This window comes from Mobula birostris, chromosome 4 (genome assembly GCF_030028105.1).
Source record: "Mobula birostris isolate sMobBir1 chromosome 4, sMobBir1.hap1, whole genome shotgun sequence".
NCBI classification, from domain to species: domain Eukaryota; kingdom Metazoa; phylum Chordata; class Chondrichthyes; order Myliobatiformes; family Myliobatidae; genus Mobula; species Mobula birostris.
Genome location: NC_092373.1, coordinates 197677184 through 197705017, shown reverse-complemented (window position 1 = coordinate 197705017; position 27834 = coordinate 197677184). Strand labels below are relative to the sequence as shown.

At 42.6% G+C, this 27834-nt stretch overlaps 1 protein-coding gene and 1 long non-coding RNA gene across 2 annotated transcripts in view; one reads left to right on the top strand and one right to left on the bottom strand.

The window, feature by feature from the left end:
- LOC140196859 (dedicator of cytokinesis protein 2-like) overlaps nucleotides 1-27834 on the bottom strand; it is a 1243024-nt gene that overhangs the window by 254208 nt on the left and 960982 nt on the right. Inside the window, exon 30 of the mRNA XM_072256747.1 lies at nucleotides 1712-1790. Coding sequence (XP_072112848.1) covers nucleotides 1712-1790 — 79 coding nt within the window. The remainder of the gene's footprint in view (nucleotides 1-1711; nucleotides 1791-27834) is intronic.
- Nucleotides 63-25981, top strand: LOC140196861 (uncharacterized). Its single transcript, XR_011885823.1, has 4 exons — nucleotides 63-460; nucleotides 13505-13693; nucleotides 21303-21440; nucleotides 24548-25981. It is a non-coding gene; the product is annotated as an uncharacterized lncRNA (long non-coding RNA).

Sequence of the window (27834 nt, the reverse complement as noted above, 5' to 3'; positions counted from 1 at the left end):
GCAATGCAGAGGATCACAAGAGGCTACAGAGGGTTGTGGAGTTTGGGAAATACATGACAAGTACCAATGATGGCTTAACCATTCCCCAGAGCATTGTGCGTTCTGTGGATGTTATAGTGAGGGCGAAGGTCACTGGGCCATCTGGCTCCTTTTCCCCGCCATTCTTTTGACTACACTGTGCACTTCTGATAAAGGTTCATCCTCACCTGATAAGAAAGCTGACTGGAGTCTAGACCTACAGTCCTCACTCCGCGTTAAAAGGCCAGCGACATGCTTGCACGACAAAGTATATTTAGGCGACTCTTTGATAGGTGCATGGACTTAAGAAAATTGGAGGGCTGTGTGGATGGAAAGCATTAAATTGACACAACATCGTGTGGGCTGATGGACCAGTCATGTGCTTCCTTGGACAGATATCCGACTGACAAACCAGTAAGGACAAGGGCTGGTGGCACTCCAGGTGAGCAATCCATCAGGAAATTTTGGGATCAAAGTTTCTTGCATGCAGGAGACATGAGGACTGGTGAATCCCTAGGCATATGGGTCAGAAAGATCAGACTGCAAGGACCTAGTGATTGGGGTCCCATCATCAGTGAGTCAGGAGTTCAAGATGTGGAGAGAGTACGGGTACTAGTATCAGTTTAGTATTGTCATATGTACCAAAAGACAGTGAAAAGCTTGTTGTGCATACCTTTCATACGGATCAACTCACTCTCGCCTGATGGTTTTGAGTCAGGAAGGTCCAGTACTGAGGCAGAATGAGCGTTTTAAGTTTGGCGTTGAGCAGAGTAGGAATATGGGAACAACCTCACAACATATGCTAGTGATACTAAACCTGATTCTGATTCTAAATGTGGACTACAGGCATTAGAGGCCTATGGTACAAAGCAATTACCTATGCACACACTGAGAGTGCTTGGCCTGAAACCACACACACACACATATGCAAATGCACAGGATACTCATAAACATGTATAAGGGTGTCGTAGATTGAGGGGAGATTTGATAGAGCCATACAAAATCATGAGGGGTAGAGACAGCATAAAGGCAAGTGAGCTTTTTCCACTGAGGCTGGGGAGATTAGAGCTAGAGCTTATAGGTGAGGGGTGACGGGTGAAATGTTTAAGGGGAACATGAGGGGCAACTTCTTCACTCAGAGGGTGGTGTGAGTGTGGAACGAGCTGCCAGTGGAAGTGGTGGATGCGGGTTTGATTTCAACACGTAAGAGAAGTTTGGATGGGAAGGATGTGGAGGGCTGTACTGCAAGCTGAGGGGACTGGGCAGAATAACTGGATGGGCTGCAGGCCCTGGGTCTGTGGTGTAGTGGACCGTGACTCTATGACATGCACCTGACAAATGACACACGTACACATAACGTACTCAGAAACAGCGTGATTACAAAACCACACATGAAGCACGTGCATAATGTGTGTGCCATGCTCTTGGACCAATATCACACACACCGTACACTCACCTGTACACAGAGTAGCCATATAAGCAACAATGCATTCACAAAATGTGTTTAAGATGTGTAAATCTGCACATACAAAGACAAACATATATGCATAATGTAAACAAGCATACATGCACAATCATACACACTCATGCAAGTAGACACACACATGCACATTGTAGAGCGCAGGAGTGAAACTCTCTACTGAGCTGCTGTGTACACATTCCCTCTCCCTAGTGCGAAAGCATCTGAGCTTACCTGCAGCTCAAAATTTGAACTGTTCAAAAACATTTTGTTCAACGTTTCCGCATACTGGTTGATAGCACGTAGGAAGACCCTGCAGAGATGACAAGAGATGATTACCAAAGGCATCCCTCCACATTAATAGCATCAGCAAACACCAGAAATAGACTGTAGGTACAAGAAGCAAAAAGGAAGATTTATCATTCACGTCAAGGACCAACAAAAAACAATCAAAAAGGACAATGGAATTGTGTGCCTTTATCTGAAGGGGATCTAGATTACAAAGTGGAGGAGGCTCCAATTCAATTGTGCAGAGCCTTGTGGTCAGATTCCCACCTGTGCAATGCGTAACGTGCTGGATATCATGCCTTTCATTGGATATATTGGCCTCAGTTTGCTTACTTGGGTGGCGGGATGGAGATGTGACTCTACAAGGGAGGTGTAAGGTGCTTCTTCCCTCTGCTAGCCTGCAGATTACCCTTGGGCAAGGTGCAGTACCTGCTTAGCCCCCTGAGCAGGGTCACGTGAACCCATGGGAGCATGGCTAGCTCCCATGGTCGTATGAGCAGCTGGTACACATCACAAGTCCTGGTTATGTGACCACTGACGTCAGGCAGACAATCTCTGAAGGGTATTGATAATGGCTGGTGTTACTTGTCTTGACATTGCCCAGAAGGCGGCAATGGCAAACCACTTGTGTAGAAAATTTGCCAGGAATAATCATGGTCATGGGACCATGATCGCCTATGTCGTAAAACATGGCACATAATGATGATAATGATGAATGCACCAACAACTATCACTTTCTCTGGCAGCATATGTTTTTTTTGGTATGTCGGGATGGTTTTGGAGACAGAGAAGGGAATTGGGGAGCCCAGTAGGGCCAAGGGAAGGGAAGTGGAGAAATGAGAAAGCAGACCAGAGTCTAGACCTCCACTCCTCACTCTGCGTTAGAAGGCCAGCAACATGCTTGCATGACGAAGGACAATGAAGAGACTTCAAAAGGTACATGGATGTAAGAGAAAAGGAGGGCTACGTGGGAGGGGTTAGACTGACACAGCATCTTGGGCTGAAGGTCCTATACTGTTCAAGTATCTATAACATCATAGACAGATTTTGGACTGGTAAGTTCAAGATGACAAAGTTATCAGCAAATTCTGGGATCAGAGTTTCTTGCGGGCAGGAGACATGAGGGCTGGTGACCCCTAGTTACGTGAGTCAGAGAGGTCAGAATTTGAGGACTAGTGACCGGGGTCCCATTATTGGCAAGTCAGGATTTGGAGGTGTGCAGAAGAATGTATCAGTGCTGGCACTGGTTTAATATTATCACACGTACCAAGATACAGTGAAAAGCTTGTCTTGCATACTGTACATTCGGATTAAATCATTATATTGTACATGAATTAGAATAAGGTAAAACGATAACAATGCAAAGTGCAAAAGCTGCTGAAAAAGTGCAGTGCAGGTAAACGATAAAATGCAAGATCATAACGAAATAGATTATGAGGCCAAGAGTTCATCTTATCATATAAGAGGTCAGTTTAAGAGTCTGATAACAGTGGGATAGAAGCTGTCCCTTGAGGCTGGTGGTACTTGCTTGCAATCATTTGTATCTTTTTCCCAATGGGAGAGTGAAGGAGAAAGAATACCTGGGGTGGATGTGGTCTTTGATACCAAATATATGAAGGTTGGAGACAGCTTCTGGAGAGGGATAAGTAGGAATACGGAGGGCTATCAGAGCTGGAGTCTGCCAAGTCAAAAGAGGTGAGTGTGGGAACTATTAGAGGAGAGGTGAATGGCAGATGGAACCAGAACAAGATAAGGACATGTGCTGGGTAGGACAGGGGTTGGGGAAACTGTGGTAAACTGTCTGTAGTGAACCAAGATTTATAGTGATCCTGTCTGTCATTACTGAAACTAGGTTTTTTAAAATTCAAAATTCCATTTTGCCAGGACTTGAGGGACTATGTTATCGGGAGAGTTTAGGCAGGCTAGGAGTTCATTCCTTGGGATGCAGAACAAGGAGCAATCGCATGAGATGACAGATAGGGTGAATGCCTGTAGTCCTTATGCCAGGGAAGTGGAACTGAAAATTTAGAAGGCATGAGCTTGAGGTGAAAGGTCAACAATTTAGAATGGACATGGGGACAACTTCTTCATGCAGAGGGTGGTGTGTGTATGTAACGATCTCCCAGAGATAGTGGTTGAAGATGATACAATAACAGCATTTAAAAGACTTCTGAATTAGTACCTGGATTGGAAAAGATGTCTAAGTAAATTTATTATTGAAGTATTGTATATATACTGTATGTCACCATATACAACCTTGAGGTTCATGTACATGCAGACATTCACAGTAGAACAAAGAAATACAAAAGAATCAATAAAAACTACACACAAAGACTGACAGCCGACCAATGTGCACAAGAAGACAAACTATGCAAATGCAAAAAAGATAATAATAATAATAATGAATAAGTAAGACTCAAAGGGAAATTACAGGTTGCAGATTGCTGAGTTCATAGTTTAGAATAAGTGACTGTGGACTTTAGAAAGTGTCAGATGAGTCCTCAACAAGGGATCAGAAATGGAAAGAGTGAGCAATTTCAAGTTCCTGGGTGTCACCGTCTCTGAGGATCTATCCAGGGTCCACCATACCGATGCAGTTATAAAAAAGACAAGACAGCAGGTATATTTCATTAGGAGATTTAGTATGTCACCAAAGACACTCACAAATGTCTACAGGTGTACCATGATAGCATTCCAACAGGCTGCATCATTGTCTGATATGGGGGCACTACACAGGATTGAAATAAGCTGCAGAGAGCTGTGAACTCAGTTAGCTCCATCATGGGCACTAGCCTCGCCAGCATCCAGGACATCTTCAAGGGAGATGCCTCAAAAAGGCAGTATTCATTATTCAGGACCTCCATCACCCAATACATGCCCTCTTCTCATTGTTACCATCAGGGAGGAGGTACAAAAGCCTGAACGCACACACTCAATGATTCAGGAACAGCTTCTTCTGTCTGCCATCAGATTTTTGACTGGACATTGAACTCATGAAAACTACCTCACTACTTTTTTTCTCTTTTTGGACTACATATTTAAACTATATATACATACATACACACATATACATATTGTATATATAATTACTGTAATCCATTTATACTTTATTGTTGCCAAACAATTGGTACTAGAACATACAATCATCACAGTGATATTTGATTCTGCGCTTCCCGCTCCCTGGATTACAAATATTAAATATTAAAAATAGTAAAAATGAGTAAATATTAAAAAATTAAATTATAAAGCATAAATAAATAGTAAAATGGAAAGTAAGGTAGTGCAAAAAAACTGAGAGGCAGGTCTGGATATTTGGAGGGGACGGCCCAGATCCGGGTCAGGATTTGTTCAGCAGTCTTATCACAGTTGGAAAGAAGCTGTTCCTAAATCTGGCCGTACGAGTCTTCAAGCTCCTGAGCCTTCTCCCGGAGGGAAGAGGGACGAAAAGTGCGTTGGCTGGGTAGGTCGTGTCCTTGATTATCCTGGCAGCACTGCTCCGACAGCGTGCGGTGTAGAGTGAGTCCACGGATGGAAGATTGGTTTGTGTGATGTGCTGCGCCATGTTCACGATCTTCTGCAGCTTCTTTCAGTCTTGGACAGGACAACTTCCATATCAGGTTGTGATGCACCCCAGAAGAATGCTTTCTACGGTGCATCTATAAAAATTAGTGAGGGTTTTAGGGGACAGGCCAAATTTCTTTAGTTTTCTCAGGAAGTAAAGGTGCTGGTGGGCCTTCTTGGCAGTGGACTCTGCTTGGTTGGTCCAAGTCAGGTCATTTGTGATATTGACCCCGAGAAACTTAAACCTTCTGTTTATTTTTTTATTATATTTAGTTTATTTATTTTTTCTACATTATATATTGCATTGTACAAATTTTATGACACAAGCTGATGATATCAGCCCTGATTCTGACTCTGATCGTTACTGTAATTCACTGTTTTTATTACTACGTATTGCAGTGTACTGCTGCCACATAACAGCACATTTCACAACGTACGCTGGTGATATTAAACTTGATTCTGATCCAGTAATTTTTTGAGCTGCTCAGAAGACATCTCCGACTACTGCCAGCACCATCCTGAAGAGGGATAGGGATCAAATGCGGTCAATCAGGGCGGGCTTAGGCAGACATCATGGTCGGTATGGACCAGTTGGGCTGAAGCATCTGTTTCCACGCTGTGTACTCTACGACTCTGTAAATGTCTTTGATTGCTTGAAATTTACATTCCGTCAGCTGCTCTGGTGGGATTCAATTTCATGTCTCTGGATCAGTGATGCAGGTCCCTGGGTGACTGTAACTTCCCACCACGCTGCCATGCTTTGCACTTCCATTGAGCTCAATGAGTCAATGGGGAACCGGGGACTTATAACTTAGTATAAATCAGTATGGCATCTTGTTTAGCATGGAGCATCAATGCACAAATAGCCTGTCTCTGAGCAGTAAAAGTGAAATAATGTGCATTCACTAGACACAAACATCTCCCAGCTAAACCAGAGACTTCTGGCCATTGTTAACAATCAATGAATTGCTCTTTTTCTACTGAGGATGAGGGTGACACTGTTTGAACGCTGAACCCTGACGGCTTCAATGAGGCACAGCGGACGCGGTATCAGAGAGTGTGGCATCGCTGAATGAGCTCATACACACTGCTGAAATTACATGATTTACCGTGCACCCTGAAACTAAGTGCTAGATCTGGTGACGTTAGATCAGCTCCTACACACCATGGGCTGAGGAACACCCTTCATTCAGTCCCATGGATGTCAGAGAAGATGAGTAAGAGAAGAGGTAAAAGAGAGTATACTTATTTGTCAATGTCTGTACATCAAAATATCGAGATATACGTTTATCGAGACATACGTTTAAATGCATTGTTTTGTGTCAAGGACTGACACAGTCTGATGATATGCTGGAGAGAGCCTGCAAGTGTTGCCACACTTCCAGTGTGCCCACAACTCACTAACCCTAGCCCGTATGGCTTTGGAATATGAGTGGAAATCAAAGAACTCGGAGGAAACCCCCACGCAGTCATAGGAGAACGCATGAACTCCTTACAGGCAGCGGCTGGAATTGAACAGTTAGCTATTACAGTGAAATATTAAATAGATAGCTTTGTTGCCAAGTTTGCAGATGATACAATGATTGGTGGAGGAGCAGGTAGTGTTGAGGAAACAGGAAGGCTGCAGATGGACAGATAGATTAGGAGAATGGGCAAGAAAGTGGTAAATGAAACAAAATGTTGGAAAATGCATGGTCAAGCACTTTGGTAGTAGAAATAAATATGCAGACCATCTTCTAAATGGGGAGGAAATCCAAAACTCTGAGATGCAAAGGGCCTTAGGAGTCCTTGTTTAGAACACCCTAAAGGTTAACTTGCAGGTAGAGTTGGTGGTGAGGAAGGCAAATACAATCCCAGCATTCATTTCAAGAGGTCTAGAATACAAGAGCAGGGATGTGATGCTAAGGCTTTGTAAGGCACTGGTGAGGTCTCACCTTGTTCACCTTGTGAACAATTCTGGGTTTCTCATCTAAGAAAAGATGTGTTGGCATTGGAGAGGGTCCAGAGGTGGTTCACAGGGATGATTTTGGGAATGAAAGGGTTATCATACGAGGAATATTTGATGGCTCTGGAATTTAGATGAGGGGGGATCTCACTGAAATATTTCAAATGTTGAAAGGCCTAGACAGAGTAGGTGTGGAAAGGATGTTTCCCATGGTGGGAGAGTCTAGGAGAAGAGGACACAGCCTCAAGATAGAGGGTTTGCCAATTAAAACAGAGATGCGGAGAAATTTCTTTAGCCAGAAGGTGGTGAATTTGTGGAATTTGTTACCATAGGCAGCTGTAGAGGACAGGTTGTTGGGTGTATTTAAGGTAGAGATTGATAGATTCTTGATTGAACATGGCATCAAAGGTTATGGAGAGATGGTCAGGGAATGGGGTTGGGGAGTGGAAGAAAGGATCACCTATGATTGGATAGTGGAGCAGATTCGATGGGCCGAATGCTCTATTTCTGCTCCTGTGTCTCATGGTCTAATCTTTAAATCTTCACCTTGGTTGGCATCAACCAGCTGGGGAGAAAGTCCTGCTTTTTTGCTGTTGGACTTCATTACTCCATTTCTAAAATAATATTCATACATTCCAAATCGTGCTCATGGAGAAAGAAGATTGACCTCTGACCCTTTGCCCTCACAGCAAGTAGTGACTCTCAGGCCAAATGTCATGTCCACCTTGATTCTCATTATGAAACCTAATGTACATAGGCAAGCTTCAAATCTCCAAGTCTTCAGACACAGAGAATTAGTCTATACAGCCATACTGTTTATCTCAGCATGAACTGAACAGGCCAAATTCACTGCATTGTAAGATTCAATGATTCAACAACTCTTGGAAGCCGGTGTACCAAAATGTTTTGTCTGACCGCACTGGAGATTATCCTAATGGTTTTGTTCTTTCAAAGCCTGTAAGGACATGACCTGATTTCACATTGAATTGCACGATTTAATTATCAAGCCTCGCTTTCCTCAAAGTTTCAAAATTGAAGATTATTTAATGTCATTTCCAGTACACAATTGTAAAAAGAGAATGAAATAATTGTTACTCAGAATCCAATGCCACACAAAAAAATACAATAAGATAAAGAACACAATACCGTAATAAAAAAAACACAATAAAGACATAAAAGTCTTAGGCACACACATATATATAGCTAGGGTGCTTAAGACCTTTGCACAGTAATGTAGTAATTTTATGTATTGCATTGTACTGCTGCTACCACAGAAAACAAAGTTCATGACATATGTGAGTGATGACAACCCTGATTCTGATATGAGTCTCTATTGTGGACTGAGAGTGGGAAGGGGGCAGGAAGAAGGGAATCATGGTTTGGAAGGGGGAAGGGAGAGGGGAAGGAGAAGGAAGCACCAGAGGGACATTTTGTAATGATCGATAAACCAATTGTTTGGAATCAAATTACCTTCCATGGTGTCTGACAGATGGGTGTGTCTGCACCCACGCCACCCCCTGCCCCTGGCACTCCTCTGCCACCTGTCCCACACCCTTCCTGTAGCACTCTACCCTCATAACTCCCAAATTCCTTTGCTCCCGCCAGATTCGCAAACTCGCTTGACAATTACAGTACTGCGCCAAAGTCTTAGGCACCCTAGCTATGCATAGGTTGTTAAGACTTTTGCACAGTCCTCTAATTACATTAAGATTGAACAATAAACACAGAATAGCATGTAGCAGTTACAGAGAAAAGGCTGCGCAGAGAGACAGACACAGGGCAAGGGGACCAAGGAGGTAGATTGTCAGTGTTCATGTTTGGTGTATGAGATGTCCGTTGAAGAGTCTGTTAACAGCAGGATGGAAGCTGTCCTTGAATCTGATGCTACCTGCTGTCCAGCTTTTGTGGCTTCTCCCTAATGGGAGGGATAAGTGAGAGGACCCCCAGGGTGCTGGAGGAACTTATGGAAAGGATAAAGAGTCGACGTTGTGGATAGAGGTTGCAGTGAGCAAATTGGGTGCATGTTTTCACCACTAGATCAGTGAAGATATTCAGGTGGACTGAAGGATTGCCTTTGGACATCCTAAAGTTGTGGACGGCAGTGAAGACAGAACTAAAATCATACAGGGGATACTTTGATCATGAAGCACGTTTGCCAGGCAGAACAGGTTGAAGCCCTCCACAGCTGTCGCTAATTAAATTCAGGATGTCACAAAAGGACTGCTGATGAGGATACTTCTGTTTGCAATTTTGAATCTTTTCAGCTGTGTGTGCGTGAGCCCTGTTTTAATATTTTCTCAAAAGATAATAGATGGTATTTGCTGTGAGAATGCAAATATTGGCTTTAAATTTCCAGCAGAGAACAGTGGAATCTTAAGAAATTATATTTGCTTAAATATAAAGGGATCAGTGTTTTGAATGGCAAATAACAGAGTTTGAATTTGTGTCTGTGATTCATTTTTATCAGCAGTTTCTTTGGCTCTGCATTTTGCTCCGTTTGCCGAATCAGCTGCATGGGTTAAAAATTCTACAGTGTCTGTCAAGAACCCTGCAATTTCCCTTTCATTAAATTTCTTGCTGGTGGGAGGTGAGGGAGGGTGTAGTCATCAGCAGAGTAAGATGAGAATCTGTCGTTCTATTGGACGCGATCCTGCAGCTTGCTGAATAGAACTTGCAGCTCGTCATAAACATTTATGAAGTTTTAGCCCATTAATTGAATTAATTATAACTTTGCCTGCCAGGAACTGAAAACATTGGAAGCTCAGTTTCCTGAATCCTTGCATCCCTTCACTACCCCACACGGTCCTTTTCTTTCTCTGGACTCCTAATTCGGGTCTATCAGAATCAGGTTTAATATCACTGGCATATGTCGAGAAACTTGTTTTGTGGCAGCAGTGCAGTGCAATACATATTAAAAAAATATATAAATTACAATAAGACATTATACACACACACACAGTACTGTGCAAAATCTTGTGAGTTGTTTTGAGGGCTGTCAGGTCGTTGTTGACAACCCTATGGATAGTGTAATTGTCCGTAGGGCTCTTCTGGTAAGATACAGAAGCAGATTGCCAGACCTTTCTTCCACACAGATACTGCTGCTGCCCAGGCTTAGGCACGTACATAGAGCAAGAGTTCCTTAGACTTTTCACAGTGCTGTAGTTATTTTATGTATTGCACTGTACTGCTGCTGCTACAAAAAAAAACAAATCTCCTGAAATATATGAGTGATGATAAACCTGATTCTGATATGGGTCTTTATTGTGGACTGAGAGTGGGAAGAGGATAGGGAGAGGGGAATCATGGTTGGGGAAAAGGGGAAGGGAGAGAGGAGGGAGCAGGAAGCACCAGAGCGACATTCTGTAATGATCAATAAACCAATTGTTGAGAACCAAATGATCTTGCCTGGTGTCTCAGGGCTGGGTGTCACCCTCCCCCCATCCCACTCCGCCCCGGCACTCCTTCTCCGCAACCTGTCCTACATCCCTCCCACGACGTTCCACCCTTGTCATTCCCAATATGCTTTGCTCCTGTCAGATTTACATACTCACTCTCCATACCACGACTATAGTACTGTGCAAATGTCTTAGGCACCCTAGATGTGCCTAATATGTGAAAAACAGTACTGTATATGCATAATTAAATTTAATAATTCAAAAAGAGAGAAAAAATCTGAGGCAGTCTAGATTATTGTTTTTGCTTTCTCCATTCTCACTCTTTCCTCTCCCTCTTCTCTATCCTTCCTTAGCTTCTCAGAGTTAAGGAGTAGTACACACAGAAACAGGCCCATCAGCCCATCTGGACCATGCTGACCAAGCTAGAGTCAGAATTTGTACACCTCTCGTCATGATCTGAAGGAGGGGGCGAGTGGTCAGGTTTCCCAAGTAGGGCAGTGGTACTGAAGTAGGTGGAAAGGCACGTTGTGATGAAGGCATCGCGATTCTGTATTGGGATACAGATAGAATGAGTGACCGGGTGAAAATTGGCATATGGAGTTTAACATGGCAAAGTGTGAGGTCATTTGGTTTTTTGCGCTTTGGGTGTTTGATGTTTTTCTTTGAACTGGTTCCATAGTGTTTCTTTGTTTTGTGGCTCTCTGTGGGAAGACAAATCCCAAGGTTGAGTACTGTATCGATACTTCGATAATAAATATACTTTGAGTCTTTTAATGAACTTTGGCAGAGGCACCAAAAATGGAGAGAAAATGCAAATGATGAAGTTCGGGGAGATCTCGAAGTTCTGGTGCATGATCACAAATTGTTAACAGGCAGGTCCGACTGGTAATTACATGGCTCATTGGGGATTGGTCTTTATTGTGGCTGAAGTTTAAAGTAGTGAGGTTTGATACAGGTATACAGGGTGCGGGTGAGAATATACCTGGAGTACAGAGCACAGTTAAAGATTAAAAAGTGGCTTTTTTGTCACATGTACTGTATATTGAAACTCAAAATACATAGTGAAATGTGTTGACTTATGTTAATGACCAACACAGCCCGAGGATATTCTGGGCGGCAGCTCCCAAGTGTCATCATGCTTCCAGCGCCCACATAGCATGCCTGCAACTTACTATCCCTAATGCCTTTAGAAAGTGAAACCAGAACATCCGGAGGAGAACAACACTGTCACAGGATGACTGTACGAGCTCCTTACAGACAACGGCAGAAATTGAACTTTGGCTTCCCAATTGCTCGCGCTGTAAAGTGCTATGCTGACTGCTACAGTGATATACCACCGTGTAGTTTTGGTCCCCTTACCTAAAAAACAATGCAGCAGCAATGGGGGTGGACCAAAGGAGATACACCAGGCAAACCCATGGAATGAGAAGGCTATCCTACAAGGTGGAGAGTTTGTGTCTATATTCCTTGGAGTTCTGAGGAACTGGAGGTAACTTATTCAAAGATGAAGTAACCCAAGGAGGCTTGACAGAGTAGTTGCTGAGATGCTTCCATTAGCTTGAAAGTCAAGAACTAGAGGAAATACTTTATACTTTATTGTCACCAAACAATTGATACTAGAACGTACAATCATCGCAGCGATATTTGATTCTGTGCTTCCTGCTCCCTGGATTACAAATAGCTACTAAGTAAGAGGCTAGTCATTTAAAATTGAGGTAGGTAGAAAACTCCTTCACTCAGAGTGTAGTGAATCTCTGGAATTCTCTGCTCCTCTGAGGATGGTGGAGGCCAGATGACTAGATATGTATATATGTTATGGAGATATATTTGAAAGATCAAGGAATTGAGAGATACAGTATAGAGAATTGGCAAGGAAGAGAAGTTGAGCCAGCATGAATCAATAAATCAGCCATAAATGGTGAGGCAGGCTCGAAGGACTAAGCCTCCTTTTCGTGCTCCTATTTGGAATTGCACTTGGCTTAATAAAGCAGGAGATCCTTTTGGAATTGGTTTATCATTATCACATATGCTGAGGTGGAGTGAAAAGCTTGTGTTGCCTACTGATCATGTCAACAACCTTTTCTTCAATGTCAGCAGAACAAAAGAGCTGGCCATTGACTTCAGGAAGGGGGGCAGTGCACAAGCTCCTGTCTATATCAACAGTGTTGCAGCTTCAAGTTCCTTGGAATGAACATCCCCAAAGGCTGTTCTGTTCTGGTTCAATCACATAGATGCCTTGGCCAAGAAAGTTACCAATTTTGTGGATGTATCATAGAAAGCATCCTATCTGGATGTATAACAGTTTAGTATGGCAATTGTTCTGTATGTGACCACAGAAACAGCAGCTCAGCACACCACAGAAACTAGCCTCCCCTCCATGGACTCTGCCTACATTTCTTACTGTCTCGGCAAAGCAGCCAGCATAATCAAAGATCCTACCCACCCTGGACATTCTTTCTTCATCCCTTTGCCATTGGACAGAAGGCACAAAAGCCTGAAAAGAAGGTGCCACCAGGCTATTAAATTGTTCCCCGGGATGGTAATATGGTCTCTTGTCCTCACAAGCTACCTTGTTATCGTATACTTTATCACTTACCTGCATCACACTTTCTCTGTATCTGTTGTATTTTATTTTGCATTGTTTGTTGTTTTCCCTTGTACTACCTCAGTGCTTTGTGCAATGAATTGATCTGTATGAACATTGGAAATGGAAGTGGTTTATTACTGTCACATGTGCCAAGATACAGTCTTAAGTCCAAAGATGGCAACTTCTCCCAGCCCATCAGTGGAACAGTTTAAATTCTTCTTCTAATGCCTCTTTTTTTCCCCCTTTTCAAGGTGGATGGGGTCCTGTTGAAGTACGTGATCAATCTTTGAGCTCAAACTGCGGTTCTTCCCCGTGGCATGTTCCCGTTCTTGGAGCTCGCCGATCAGCCACATTTTGGATATCTCCAGGAGCGGCTTGGAAGACAGCACCTTCGGGTGTGGCCTTGCATGCCCTGTGGACCCGATCACACACACACAATGGTGAGTGAGAGTTTGCTGCCAGTACTCGAGTCGGGGGAAACTCAAATTCAAAGCGGCACTACAAACTGTAACAGACTGTAACATTGAAAAAACAAGCTGTTTGTCCCCCTCTCGCTGTGGAAGGAGTGATCTCTCTCTCTCTCTCTCTCCCCCCCTTGTTGGTGAAAGAGAGAGCCTATGGGATGTTGAACAGCTGAGTAATTTTTGATGGACTGTCGATCATGGTCTCTCTTTGGGTCTTTGCTGTTGCTTGAATTGCTGGTTGTACATTGTGCACATTCTGTGATATTAAATGGAATATCTGAACCATTGAAAAGCTTGTCTTGCCTACTATTCATAGTGAGGAATTGTAGTACAAGGTAAAACAGTGACAATGCAGAATTAAATCCAACAGATACAGAAAATGTGCAGTGCAAGGAGAAAGTAAGATTGAAGATCATAATGAGGCAGATTGTAAAGTCAAGAGTCCATCTTCTTGTACTAGGGATCCACTCAATACTCTTATAATAATGGGGTAGAAGCTGTTCTTGAGGCTGGAGGTACGACTGACTTCTGTAGTTTTCTTTGTTTCATGGTGATCTGGAGAAGAAGAATCTCAGAGCTGTGTACTGCACACATACTTTGACAATAAATGAACCATCTTTTTACTGCTCTGCACGTCAGAATTCGGTTGCCATCTGTAAGAAAATTTGTACATCCTTCCTGTGTGAGCATGGGTTTCCTCCAGGTGCTCCAGTTTCCTCCCACAGTCCAAAGATGTACCTGTCATTAGGTTAAATGGTCATTGCAAATTGTCCTGTGACTAGGCTGGGGTTAAATAGGTGAGTTGCTGGGCGACACGGCTGGTTGGGCTGGGAGGCCTGGTTTCATACTGTATCTCTAAATATATTGAAGAAATGTCCAGAGTCGGAGGGAGTATTTGATTACATTGAATGTTTTACTGAAGCAGCAAGATGGTTCGTAAGTCCTTATTTTCTTGGGTTCTTCTGATGGTCCCTCCTTCTGCAAGCATTGCTCACTGGACCATTTACTTTCACCAGTGAGCTACCCCGGGAAATTAATTCATGATTGCTGGTTTGGGATATTAAGTCACATAAGATCCACAGTGTGCTGTAGATTGGATTCAAAATTAACACCATAAGATATTGGAGCAGAATTAGGCCATTCTGCCCATTGAGTCTACTCCACCATTCCATCATGGCTGAATTATTATCCTTCTCAACCCCATTCTTCTGCCTTCTTCCCGGAACCTTTGACTCCCTGAGTAATCAAGAATCAATCAAGCTCTTCTTTAAATATACCCAGGGACGTAGCCTCCATTGCCATCTGTGGCAATGAATTCCACAAATTGACCAACATCTGGCTTAAGAGATTCCTCCTCATCTCTGCTATAAAGGAATGTCCTTGCATTCAGAGTCCACCACGATAGGAAACATCTCCTCCACATCCACTCTGTCTAGACCTTTCAATATTTGATAAGTTTTAATAAGATTCTGTGTCATACTTCTAATCTCCAGTGAGTACAGGCCCAGAGCCGTCAAATGCTACTCATACGTTAATCCTTTCATTCCTGGGATGAACCTCCTGTGGACCCTCTGCAATGCCAGCACATCCTTTCTGAGATAAGGGGCCCAAATCCACTCAGAATACTCGGTCATGAAAGGGGGAAAAGAACTGGAGCGTGCAAGGGAGACCCACATGTTCAAAGGCAGAACAATTGAACTCTTCATAGACAGCAGCTGGAGGCCAGGATTGAACCCAGGTGGCTGGAGATGCGAGAGAGAGACTCAATCTGTTGCACCACTGTATCAGCCCCACTGAAACAGCAACAATCAACCACTTTTAATTCTCCTCAGCTGCATCTTCCACATTGCACAGCATATGATGATATTGGTTTATTATTGCTACATGGAACTAGATACAGTGAAAAGCTTGTCTTGCATACTTTTCATACAGTTCAAATCAAGACACATTGCACTGAGGTAGAATAACAATGCAGAATAAAGTGTAAAATTTACCAAAAAAGTACAGCGCAGGCCATAATGATGCAGATTGTGAGGCAAGGTGTCCACCTTCCAGAGTCTGTCAACAATGGATAGAAGCTATCTTTCAGCCTGTTTGCATGTGTTTTTGGGCTGTTGTATCTTCTGCCTGATGGCAGAAAGGAGAAGACCCCTTCTTCTCCCATCTCCCATCACCTCTACTTCCTCAGAAGTTTACACAGATGTGGCATGTCATCTAAGATTGTCACAAACTTCTATAGTTGCACAGTGTCCTGACTGGTTGCAACATGGCCTACTATGGAAACCCCACTGCCTGAGAATGAAAAAGCCAACAAAAAGTAATGAATACAGCCCAGTCCATCATAGAAAAAGCCTTCCCCACCATTGTGCAGCACATCTGCCAGGAATGCTGCCACAAGAAAGCAGCATCGATCATCAAGGACCCCCACCATCCAGTCATGCTCTCTTCACACTGCTGCTCTCAGAAAGGAGGTACAGGAGCCTACGGTCCCACACCACCAGGTTCAAAACAGTTATCACCCTTCAACCATCAAGCTCCTAAAATAGACCTGAAGATTTTATATATAAATGGGAATCTAAATGGATACGGGAAAAGAAAGAATCTCCTATATTAACACATTTGATTGATCTATGGAATAAGATAGATGTTGATAATGAAACACAGAAATCTCTATTAGCAAGGAGACCTTTGTTCCAAAACAGACTTATTCCTTTTACAATGAACAATCAACTTTTATATAATTGGTACCAAAAAGGGATTAAATTTATAGGAGATTGTTTTGAGCGAGGTATATTGATGTCATTTGAACAATTAAAGGATAAATATAAAATATCAAATAATGCTTTCTTTTGCTACTTTCAATTAAGGGCTTACTTAAAAAGTAAGCTGGGTCAAACAATGTTTTTGCCAAAACCTAATGAAATTGAAATTTTAATTCAAAAAAGGGAAAATTAAAAAATTTATTTCTTGTATGTATAATTTGATTCAAGAACAGACAATTAAACAAAGAACCCATAAGTCAAAGCAAAAATGGGAAACAGATCTGAATATTAATATTGATGAAACAAATTGGTCAAGACTCTGTCTTGACAGTATGACAAATACAATAAATGTTCGACTTAGATTAGTACACTATAATTTTTTACACCAATTATATATTACACCACAAAAAATAAATAGATTAAATTCAAATCTATCCGATAAATGCTTTCAGTGTAATCAAGAAATTGGTACTTTTTTACATTCTACTTGGTCTTGTTTTAAAATTCAACCCTTTTGGATAAATTTAAGAGTCTTATTGGAACAAATTACTGGAACTCAACTTCCACATAACCCTGTATTATTTCTATTAGGTGATATTGAAGGGATAAAGCCGAAACTTAAATTGAATAAATATCAGAAAGAATTTATAAAAATTGCATTGGCAGTAGCTAAGAAGACTATAGCAGTTACTTGGAAATCTGATTCGTATTTAAGTATGGATCGTTGGAATAATGAAGTGGCTAGTTCTATTCCACTCGAAAAAATTACTTATAATTTAAGAGATAAATATGTAACATTTTTGAATATTTGGCGCCTTTATTTACAAAAGATAGGATGGCATATTTAAGTGCTCCGATAAAGATTTTGGTCCCTTGGGGAAAATAACGAATAATTATACCAAATTTATTTTGAATCCCATGGAGCATGTGGAAACCTTCCAACACCCAGGCGGCTCTTCTTTTTTTTCTCTTTTCTTTCTTTTTAGGTAGGACTATATATGGGGGGGGGGGGGGGGAGGGTAGATTTTATCTTTTCATGTATTCTTTTTGAAAACTCAATAAAAATTATATTACAAAAAAAAACCATCAAGCTCCTGAACCAGCGTGGATAATTTCACTCATCTCAACAATGAATTGATTCAACAAACTGTGCACTCACTTTCAAGGACTCTACAATTCACATTCTCAGTATTATTTGTTTTTTTTATTGAACTTGCACAGATTGCCGTCTTTTGCACATTGATTGTTGGTCAGTCTTTGTGTGTAGCTTTTCATGAATTCCATTGTATTTCTCTGCTCTACTGTGAATGCTGTAAGCAAATTAATCTATGAGTAGTATGTGGTGTTATACATGTACTTTGATAATAAATTTACATTGAATTTAATCTTTGAGAATGTCTTCCAGAATGAGGATGGTAGGGGTTGGTGGTCTCAGCGATGTTGGGCTGGGGATGAGAATTCTCTTGCAGCAGCTGACCTCAGAGCAACTTGTTTTGCCTTTTGTCAGAGCATCTCTGCTTAATCTTCTCTGTGAGTGCGGCATTTGGAGTTATTATCATTTGTAATGACTTCACTGCAATACCCACATTAACCAGATCTCCCATGGCGATAAAGAGAAGGAACACTTGCTTTCGGAAAGCTCATTCATTAACAGGGGATAAAACCTTGTCATCACAGTGATACAACTAGTTATGCTTCTGTTTCAGAGTTCCACCTCCCCGAGTTTGATTCTCACCTCTGCTGCTGTTTTGTACATTCTCCACGGGACCAAATGGCTTCCACCCTACATCCCAATTTGGATTTAATTGGCCGCTGTAGGTTATCGCTAATATATCCAAACACTGGTGAAGCCACATTTAGAATACAAGCTGTCGATGAGACCGCATAAGTTCAAAGTAAATTTATTATCGAAGTACGTGAATGTCACCATATACAAACCCTGAGATTCATTTTCTTGAAGGCATTTACAGGAAAATTAAAAAAATACAATAGAATGTATGAATAAATATACATAGTGAAGACTTGTGGCTGCCTGTAAGGAAACTATAAGACCATAAGAGATAGGAGCAGAATTAGGCCATTCAGCCCATCGAGTCTGCTCCACCATTCCATCATAGCTGATCGCGGATCCCACTCAACCCCATACACCTGCCTTCTGACCGTATCCTTTGATGCCCTGACCGATCAGGAAAAGATCAACTTCCTCTTTAAATATACCAACAGACTTGCCTACACCGCAGTCTGCGGCAGAGCATCCCACAGATTCACTACTCTCTGGCTAAAAAACTTCCACTTTACCCCTGTTCTAAAAGGTCACCTTCAATTTTGAGGCAGAGCCCTCTGGTCCTGGATACCCCCCAGCATTGGAAACACCCTTTCCACATTCACCTTACACAGTCCTTTCAACATTCGGTGGGTTTCAATGAGATCCACCCCCCCCCCCGGCATCCTTCTAAATTCCTGCAAATCCGGCTGAAATCTGCCAAACGCTCCTCACATGTTAACCCCTTCATTCCCAGAATCATCCTCATGAACCTCCTCTGGGCTCTCTCCAATGACAACACATCCTGAGATATGGGGCCCAAAAATGTTGATAATACTCCAAGTGCGGCCTAACCACTGTATTATAAATCATCAGCATTATCTCCTTGCTTTTTTTATTCTCTTCCCTTTGAAATAATGACGTTCGGCGGGAGGAGAAGATGGAGGCGCGACGCAGCTCGCAGCGGCCACTCCGGTGGTGATGTCCGTTATCTGTCAAGTAGGATGCCGTGCACAATCCTGATTTGATGGAGACAGACGTGAGAGCACGGAGGAACATCTGGTGAAATTTCTGAAATGCCTGCTTCGCTGCCGCTGCTGCTGTTTGATCCAGAATCTCTGGAGGGGGAGGCCCCGAATCCTCGGCTTTGCTTGTTGCTCGGCGGCCGGGGCAGGGTCGAAGCGCTCGGCAGAGGATGGTGCTCGGAGAGGCTGTGTCGGAAGCTTGAAGTTTTCAGACGGACTCAGAGTCCGCTGCGGTCAGCTGCTTCCAATGGTGCAGCATCCGCAAGTTTGCGGCACTTGGAGGTTCACGGCAAGGAGTTTCTCCCTTCTACTGTCTGCATGAGATGATGGGGCTATCGGGACTTTGAGACTTTTTTTTAACCGTGCCCACGGTCTGCTCTTTACCAAATTACGGTATTGCTTTGCACTGTTGTAACTATATGTTACAATTATCTGGTTTTGTCAGTTTTAGTCTTGGTTTGTCCTGTGTTTCTTGTGATATCATTCTGGAGGAACATTGTATCATTTTTTTAAAGCATGCATTTCTAAATGACAATAAACGAGGACTGAGTGTCCTCATAATCTAATCTAATGCCAATATGGCACTTGCCTTCTTTACCACAGACTCAACCTGCAAATTAATCTTTTGGGAGTTTTGTACAAGGACTCTCAAGTCCCTTTACACCTCTGATGTTTGAATTTTCTCCCCATTTAGACAGTCTGCACTATTATTCTTTTTACCAAAATGCATTATGGTACATTTCCCAACACTGTATTCCACCTGCCATGTTTTTGTCCATTCATCTAATTTGTCTAAATCCTGCTGCAATCACATTGCTTCCTCAACACTACCTACCCATCATCCAATCTTCGTATCATTTGCAAACTTTGCCACAAAGCCATCAATTCCATTATCTAAATCAATGACAAGCAACCTGAAAAGCAGCAGTCCCAGTACTGACCCCTGAGGAACACCATTAGTCACTGGCAGCCAACCAGAAAATGCCTCCTTTATTCCCACTCACTGCCTCCTTCCTGTCAGTCATTCCTCTATCCATGCCAGTATCTTTCCTGTAATTTTATCTTGTTAAGCAGCCTCATGTGTGGCGCCTTATCAAATGCCTTCTGAAAATCCAAGTAAATTACATCCTCTGCCTCTCCTTTGTCCATTCTCTGTGTTACTTCCTCAAAGAACTTTAACAGATTTATCAGGCAAGATTTCCCTTCACCAAAACCATGTTATGACTTATTTTATCGTTACCAAAATGCATTATAGTATAAGAGAAGGAGAAGATGGCGGCATGACGCAGCGTGCAGTGGCCACTCCGGTGAATGATACCTGTAATCTGTCGAGTAGGGTGCCGTGCATAATCCTGATTTGATGGAGACAGACGTGAGAGAACGGAGGAAAATATGGAGAAACTTCTGAAATGCCTTTTTCGTTGCCGCTGCTACTGTGAAATCCAGAATCTCCAGAGGAGAAGGCCCCGAGTCCTCGGCTTTGCTTGTTGCTCGGCAGCCGGGGCGGGGTCGAAGCGCTCAGCAGAGATGGTGCTCGGTGCTCGCTGGCGGAGGGCTGGTCGGAGGCTTGAAGTTTTTGGATGGACTCAGAGTCGGCTGTGGTCGGGTGCTTCCAATGCATCGGCAGTTGTTGGTGCCTGGAGGTTTATGGCAGGGAGAGTTTCTCCCTTTTGCCGCCTGCTATCGGGACTATCGGGAGTCGATCGGAACTTTGAGACTTTTTTTTACCGTATCCATGGTCTGCTCTTTATCAAATTATGGTATTGCTTTGCACTGCTGTAACTATATGTTATAATTATCTGGTCTTGTCAGTGTTAGTCTTTAGTTTGTCCTGTTTTTTTTTGTGATATCACTCTGGAGGAACATTGTGTCATTTCTTAATGCATGCATTTCTAAATGACAATAAACGAGGACTGAGTGTCCTCATAACCTAATTAGTCTCCAGGTAGCCCAAAACCTCATGCTTAATAATAGACTCCAAAACTTTCCCAACCACTGAAGTTAGGCTAACTGATCTATAATTTCCTTTCTTTCAGCTTCCTCCTTTCTTAAAAAGTGAAGTGACGTTTGCAATTTTCCAGTCCTCCGGGACCATGCCAGAATCAAGTGATATGCATCCGTTTTCTGCTCAGCAACCTCTCTCAGGACTCTGGGATGCACTCCATCTGGTCCAGGTGATGTATCCACCTTAAGACCTTTGAGTTTGCATAGCACCTTTTCTTTTGTAATAGCAATGGTACTCACTCCTGCCTTCTAACACTCGCAGACCTCTGGCACACTGCTAATGTCTTCTACTGAGATGAGTCTCAAGGTTGTATATAGTTTACATACTTTGATAATAAATGTACTTTGAAACTTGAACTTTGACAAAGATTCAATGTGCAAAAGAGGACAAATTGTATAATTAATGAGCAAAAAAGTAAATAAATAATACTGAGAACATGAACAAGAGAAAATCTGCAGATGCTGGAAATCCCAGCAACATACACAAAATGCTGGAGGACCTCAGCAGGCCAGGCAGCATCTATGGAAAAGAGTTCAGTTGATGTTTTGAGTCAGGACCCTTCATCAAGACATGATTGAATGTGAATTTACAGGTTGTAGAATCAGTTCAGCGTTGAGGTGAGTGAAGTTATCCTCGTTGGTTCAGGAGTCTGATGGTTGTAAAATAATAACTCTCCCTGAATCTGGCACAGTGGAGTAATGTGTTCAGTTTTGGTCGTCCTGCTATTGTAAAGAGCTAGAAAGTGTGCAAAGAAGAGGATGTTGTTGGGAATTGAGGGACTGAGTTATAGAGAGAGGTTGGACAGGTTGGATTTTAATCCTTTGAGCACAGGGGACTGAGGAGCGATTTTATAGAGGTGTATAAAACCCATATCCCTCTATTCGAAGGCTATGCCCTCTGGTCCTAGACTCCCCCATCATTGAAAACATCCCTTCCACATCCACTGTTGAGGCCTTTGAACATTAGATAGGTTTCAATGAGATCTTCCCTAATTCTTCTGAACTCCATGAAGTACAGGCACACAGCCATCAAACGCTTCTTATATGTTAACCCTTTCATTCTTGGCATAATTCTCATGAACCTCTTCTAGACCCTCTCCAATACCAGTACGTCCTATCTTAGATACAGGGGCCCAAATCCGGAGGGTCAATGCACACATATCTTTTTCCCAGGACTGGCAAGTTAATAACTAGGTTGAAGATGACGTAGGAATCTGGGGGAAACCTTTTTATTCAGAAGGTGGTCCATATATGGAATGAATTACCAGAGGAAGTGGCTGGGTCAGGTATATTAACAACATTTAGAAAAGACTTGGATGGGTCCATGGAAAGGATAGGGTTAGAGGGATATGGGCCAAACACTGGCAAATTGGACTAGCCAGATGGGCATCTTGGTTAGCATGGATCAGTTGGGCCGAATGTCCTATTTCCTTGCTGTATGGCACTGTGACTCTTTATTGGTAATCAGAATCAGGTATATTATCAATGACATACTGTATGTCATGAAAGGTATTTTGCAGCTGCAGTACCATGCAAGACATAAAAAATTACTATAAATTACAAAATAAATAAATGGTGCAAAAGACAAATAGAGAGGTAGAGTTCATGGCTTCATTGTCAATTCAGAGACCTGATGGGGGAGGAGAAGAAGCTTTCTGAAGATGTTGAGTGTGGATCTTCATGCTCCTATACCTCCTCTCTGTGCTAGTTTAGAGAATTTAGGTTACGGAGAAAAGTAGTGGGTAAGTAAGATTGCCTTGAGAGCTAGCAAAGACTTGATGGACTGAATGAGCAATTTGCTGTACTTCCCTTAAGCATGGATACTGTAGTAATATTGGAAATGCAACGGCCAATTTACATGCCGCACAATGGGTGGCGTGATAGTGTAGCAGTTAGCGTAACACTTACAGCGTCAGCGATCGCAGTTCAGTTCTGCTGTTGTGGTTAAGGAATTTGTACATTCCTCCCGTGACCACATGGGTTTCCTACGGGTGTTAAGGTTTCCTCCCACTGTCCAAAGGTGTCCACGTTAGTAGGTTAATTAGTCATGTTAATTAGTGTAATTGAGCAAAGCGGGAAGGGCTTGTTATAGAGTTATTGAGTCAGAGTACAGCACAGATACAGGTCCTTTGGCCTGTTACTGTGCTGTATCTCAGAATAAATCCCCACAAAGTACATATCAATAACCATAGAAACTTCTTTGTTCATAAAATGTGCGATAATACACATAGGGCATTTCTCTGTCATGATTCATTCTACAAAGCATTCCTCACAATATTTTGTAAATCCCAAACATACTTTTGGTTCGTGGTCACATCCACACTCCTTGCCCCGAGCTACAAGCTTCCCCGAGACAGGAAATACTTCTGATGTGGTTCCTGCTGCCTTAATATCTGCCAGTTCTCCTAACACAACCCACCACTATTAATTTATCATTTCTTGTCGAGTCACCTTATCTACAGATACAGTACTCCTGTGCTGTATGGACATACAAATACAGTACTCCATCACTGTATGGACATACAAATAATGTACTGTAAGCTATCTTGTGTATTTATAGAACTGAGCAAAAGTCTTAGATTTTATATATATAGAGCTAAGTTGTCCAAGATCTTTGCACAACTTTGTACTGTATTTGTCAATGTGGAGTGGAGAGCAAGTTTGTAAATCTAGCGGGGGCAATGGATGTTGGGAGTGGCGAGGATGGAACGCCTCGCGAGACAAGGTCATTTGATTCCAAACAATTAGTTTACTGATCATTACAAAATATCTCTCTGATGCTTCCCTCTCCCTCCCCTTTTCCCTTTTCCCAACCATGATTCCCCTCTCCCTGTCCACTTCCCACTTTCAAAGACACATATACAGAAAAGTGCTGGAAAAGGGCCTGTATATTCATGGAAGATCCTACCCACACTGCTCCTGGACTGTTTGTCTCACTCCCATCAGACAGGAGGTTACGTAACGTCCACGCCAGGACCACCAGACTCAAAAACCGTTACTTTCCCGAAGCAGTGCTGATCAACACCTCCTTCAACTAACCCACTCCTCCACAGCCCCCACCAACACTACTTCATCACTTCCTGTCACAGTCACCTTCTGTACAGACACTCCTGTGCCTAGCACCACTTTATTGCATACAACCAATGCATAAAAACTAGTTAGTGTATATTTATAGAGTTTTTAAAATTATTGTGTTTTTTATCTTACTGTGTTTTTTTTTGTGCTGCATCGGATCCGGAGTGACAATTACTTTGTTCTTCTTTACACTTGTGTACAGGTGGTCTTCTGCTGCTGTAGTCCATCCACTTCAAGGTTCGATGCATTGTGTATTCAGATGTGCCCTTCTGTCAGCTTGAACCAGTCTGATCTTTCTCCTCTGCACTCCCTCATTAAACAAGGCATTTTTACCCACTCACTGGATTTTTTTTTGTTCTTCATACCGTTCTCTATAAATTCCAGAGACAGTTCTGTATGAAAATCCCAGGAGATGAGAAGTTGCTGAGATACTCAAACCACGCCATCTGGCACTGACAGTCAAATTCACTAAGATCAGAATTTCTTCCTCATTCTTATGATTGGTCTGACCAATAACTAAACCTCTTGACCATGTCTAGATGCCTTTGTGAATTGAGTGTTACGACATCAGCTGATCAGATATTTGCATTAACAAGTGGGAGTGCAGATGGCCACTGAGTGCACATACTGGGGGATGTGAAAAGCTCGTCTTGCATTCTGTTTGTGCAGTCAAATTCATTACACAGTGCACCGAGAGGTCACCCATGCCAAACATGTCTAAGGGTAAAGGCCAGACTAAGAGTAGTCCATCAGTTCTCCAGTTTCGGGGGTTCAGCTCAGGGCTAACAACTCTGACTGCTAAAACAACATTGTTATGGAAAAAGCAATGAAGAATCCTTCTGCATCTGAGTGTGACGGTATTTCCTGAGTCTCCACTCGGGATTTGTATGGCTGACAGTAGTGAAAACTGAGAAGAAGCTACTGACACGATGGAGGAAGCCCTGAACACCACCAGAAATAAAGGACCTTCATTGCAGCCCTAATCACCAACGGCGTAATGGGCAGTAACTAAGTAGGTAGGGAAAAAGGATCTAGTGCTTTCCCAGTGTACATGACGAATAAACTCTTCCCGGGCTTCCAGCCGGGTACAGGTATCGATTATAACTGGCGTTTCGATGACCAACTCTGCCATCTTCTTCAGGGATTATCCTGATAACTGCACCCGGCTGGAAGGCCGAGAAGAGTTTGTAAGTAAGTAGAGTGTTTGTACACACTCCCTGTGACCACATGGATTTTCTCCGGATGCTCCTACGTACCACAGACATTTGGGTTAGCCGATGAATTGGTTACATGGGTGTAATTGGGCAGTGTGGGCTCACTGGGCCAGAAGAGCCCGTTACTGTGCTTATCTCTTAAAAAAAAGGCAAATAGATTTCTAGACACAATGGATTTAAGGGGTTCAGGGAGACAGAGGAGAGTGGATCAATCTTCATTGGACTGAATGGCTTGAAGGACTGAGCAGCCGACCAGAAACCGATAAGATACATGAATATGGAGTGATTATGGATCATATCCAGGCCAAAAAGATTTTGTTTAATTTGGCATCATGTTCAGCATAGACACTGTGAGCTAAAGGGCCTGTTTCTTTGCTGTCCTGTTCAGTGTTCTATTCTGTCTGCTTTCTTTCCCATAGTAAATGTACAACTTTAAGGTGTCCTCTGAGTTTCATTTCTGTTGATAAAAATTCCACAGTTTTGTTGGGAGTTAATTACGGTTGTGTTCAGAGCAGACAAAGCTCCTTGCTGCAGGTTGATGTCCGAGCAATAACTGAATTAGCAAACTACACCGAAATTAATTTCTCTGGATCCTTATTGTCCCTCGAGGACAAAAGAAAAATCGCACATGATATGTAATTTTTGCTTAAAAAAAGAGACAGAATGCAGCATAACGATTCACAGACGGCTGCTCGCCAGTAAAGTGTAGAGGTCCATCACGAATGCAGTCGTGTTTCCACAGCAACCAGCAAGTCAACATTCAGGACACTCCGTGACAAGTATCAGAAACACCTGGCCATTGCTTAAAGTGACTTATTTTGCTCTTGGCTGCACAGAGAAAGACACGCTTGACTTGTTATTTCACAGTGAAGTTAGCATAAATTCAATAAGTATGCCTCCTCACACCCCCAGGTAATCTGTGGCGGTCTGGCAGACAAGAAAGACTAGGACTGAATGGCACAGTTTTGTGAGATAATTTTCAGTGCACTATGAGGAAATTGTCTGTAAAACAGAGGGATCTGGAAACACAGATCCGTAATTCCTTGAAAGTTGCTTGACAGGTAGAAAGGGTCATAAAGAAAGCTTTTTGGCACATTAGCCTTCATGAATCAAAGTATTGAGCTCAGGAGTTGGCATATTATCTTGAAGTTGTGTGTGACATTGGCAATGACTAATTTGGAGTATTGTGTGCAGTTTTAGTCATCTACCAACAGGAAAAGATTGAAAGGAGTACAGAGAAAATTTATAAGGGTGTTGCCAGGACTTGATGACCTGAGTTTATAGGGAAAGGTTAAATAGGTTAGGAATTTATTGCATGGAGCGTAGAAGATTGAGAGGAGATTTGATAGAGGCATATAAAATTATGAGGGGTATAGATAGAGTAAATACAAGCAGGCTTTTTCCAATGAAGTTGGGTGAGACAAGAACTAGAGGTCATGAATTAAAGGTGAAATGTAAGGTGCTTAAGGAGAACCTGAGGGGAACTTATTCACTCAGACGTTAGTGAGAGTGTGGAACAAGTTGCTGGCAGAAGTAATGGATGCATGTTCAATTACAACATTTAAGGGAAATTTGGATAGGTGCCTGGATGGGAGATATATGGAGGGCTATGGTCTGCGTGCAACTAGATTAATAGTTTGGCACAGACTAGACGGGCCAAAGGGCCTGTTTCTGTGTTGTTGTGTTCTATGATTTTATGACTCTATGAGCTGCCTAATCTCGGTTTGTTCAATACTTCGGAGGCTCTGACTGGGGTGAGTCCATGCAGGTTATTGATTAACTCCTGCAAGGTTAAATCTTGCGACATAGGGGACAGCAGAGCCTCACTTCCAGATGGGTTCAATGCCTTCTCTGCTGGCTTTGACCACCAGAACGGGGAGGAACCATCGCACAACTCCATGTCTTCCAATGATCGGCTGGTCTCAGTATTTGATGGTGGCATGTGGGCTGCCTTCAAGGGTGAATCCAATGAAATCATCTGGTCTGCCAGAGTACCTGGCCGAGTACTGAAGACCTTAGCTGACCAACTGTCTGGTGTGTTCACAGATATCTTCAACCTCTTGCTGCGGCAGTGTGTGGTACCCAACTGCTTCAAGCAGGCTTCAATCGTACAGGTGCCCAACAAGTGGTAATCTGTCTCAATGAGTATCGCCCAGCAGCATTTACATCTACACTGATGAAGTGTTTTAAGAGGCTGGTGTTGAAGCATATCAGCTCCTCTCTGAGTGGTGACTTGGATCCACTCCAATTTGCCTACCAAAGCAACAATTCTACT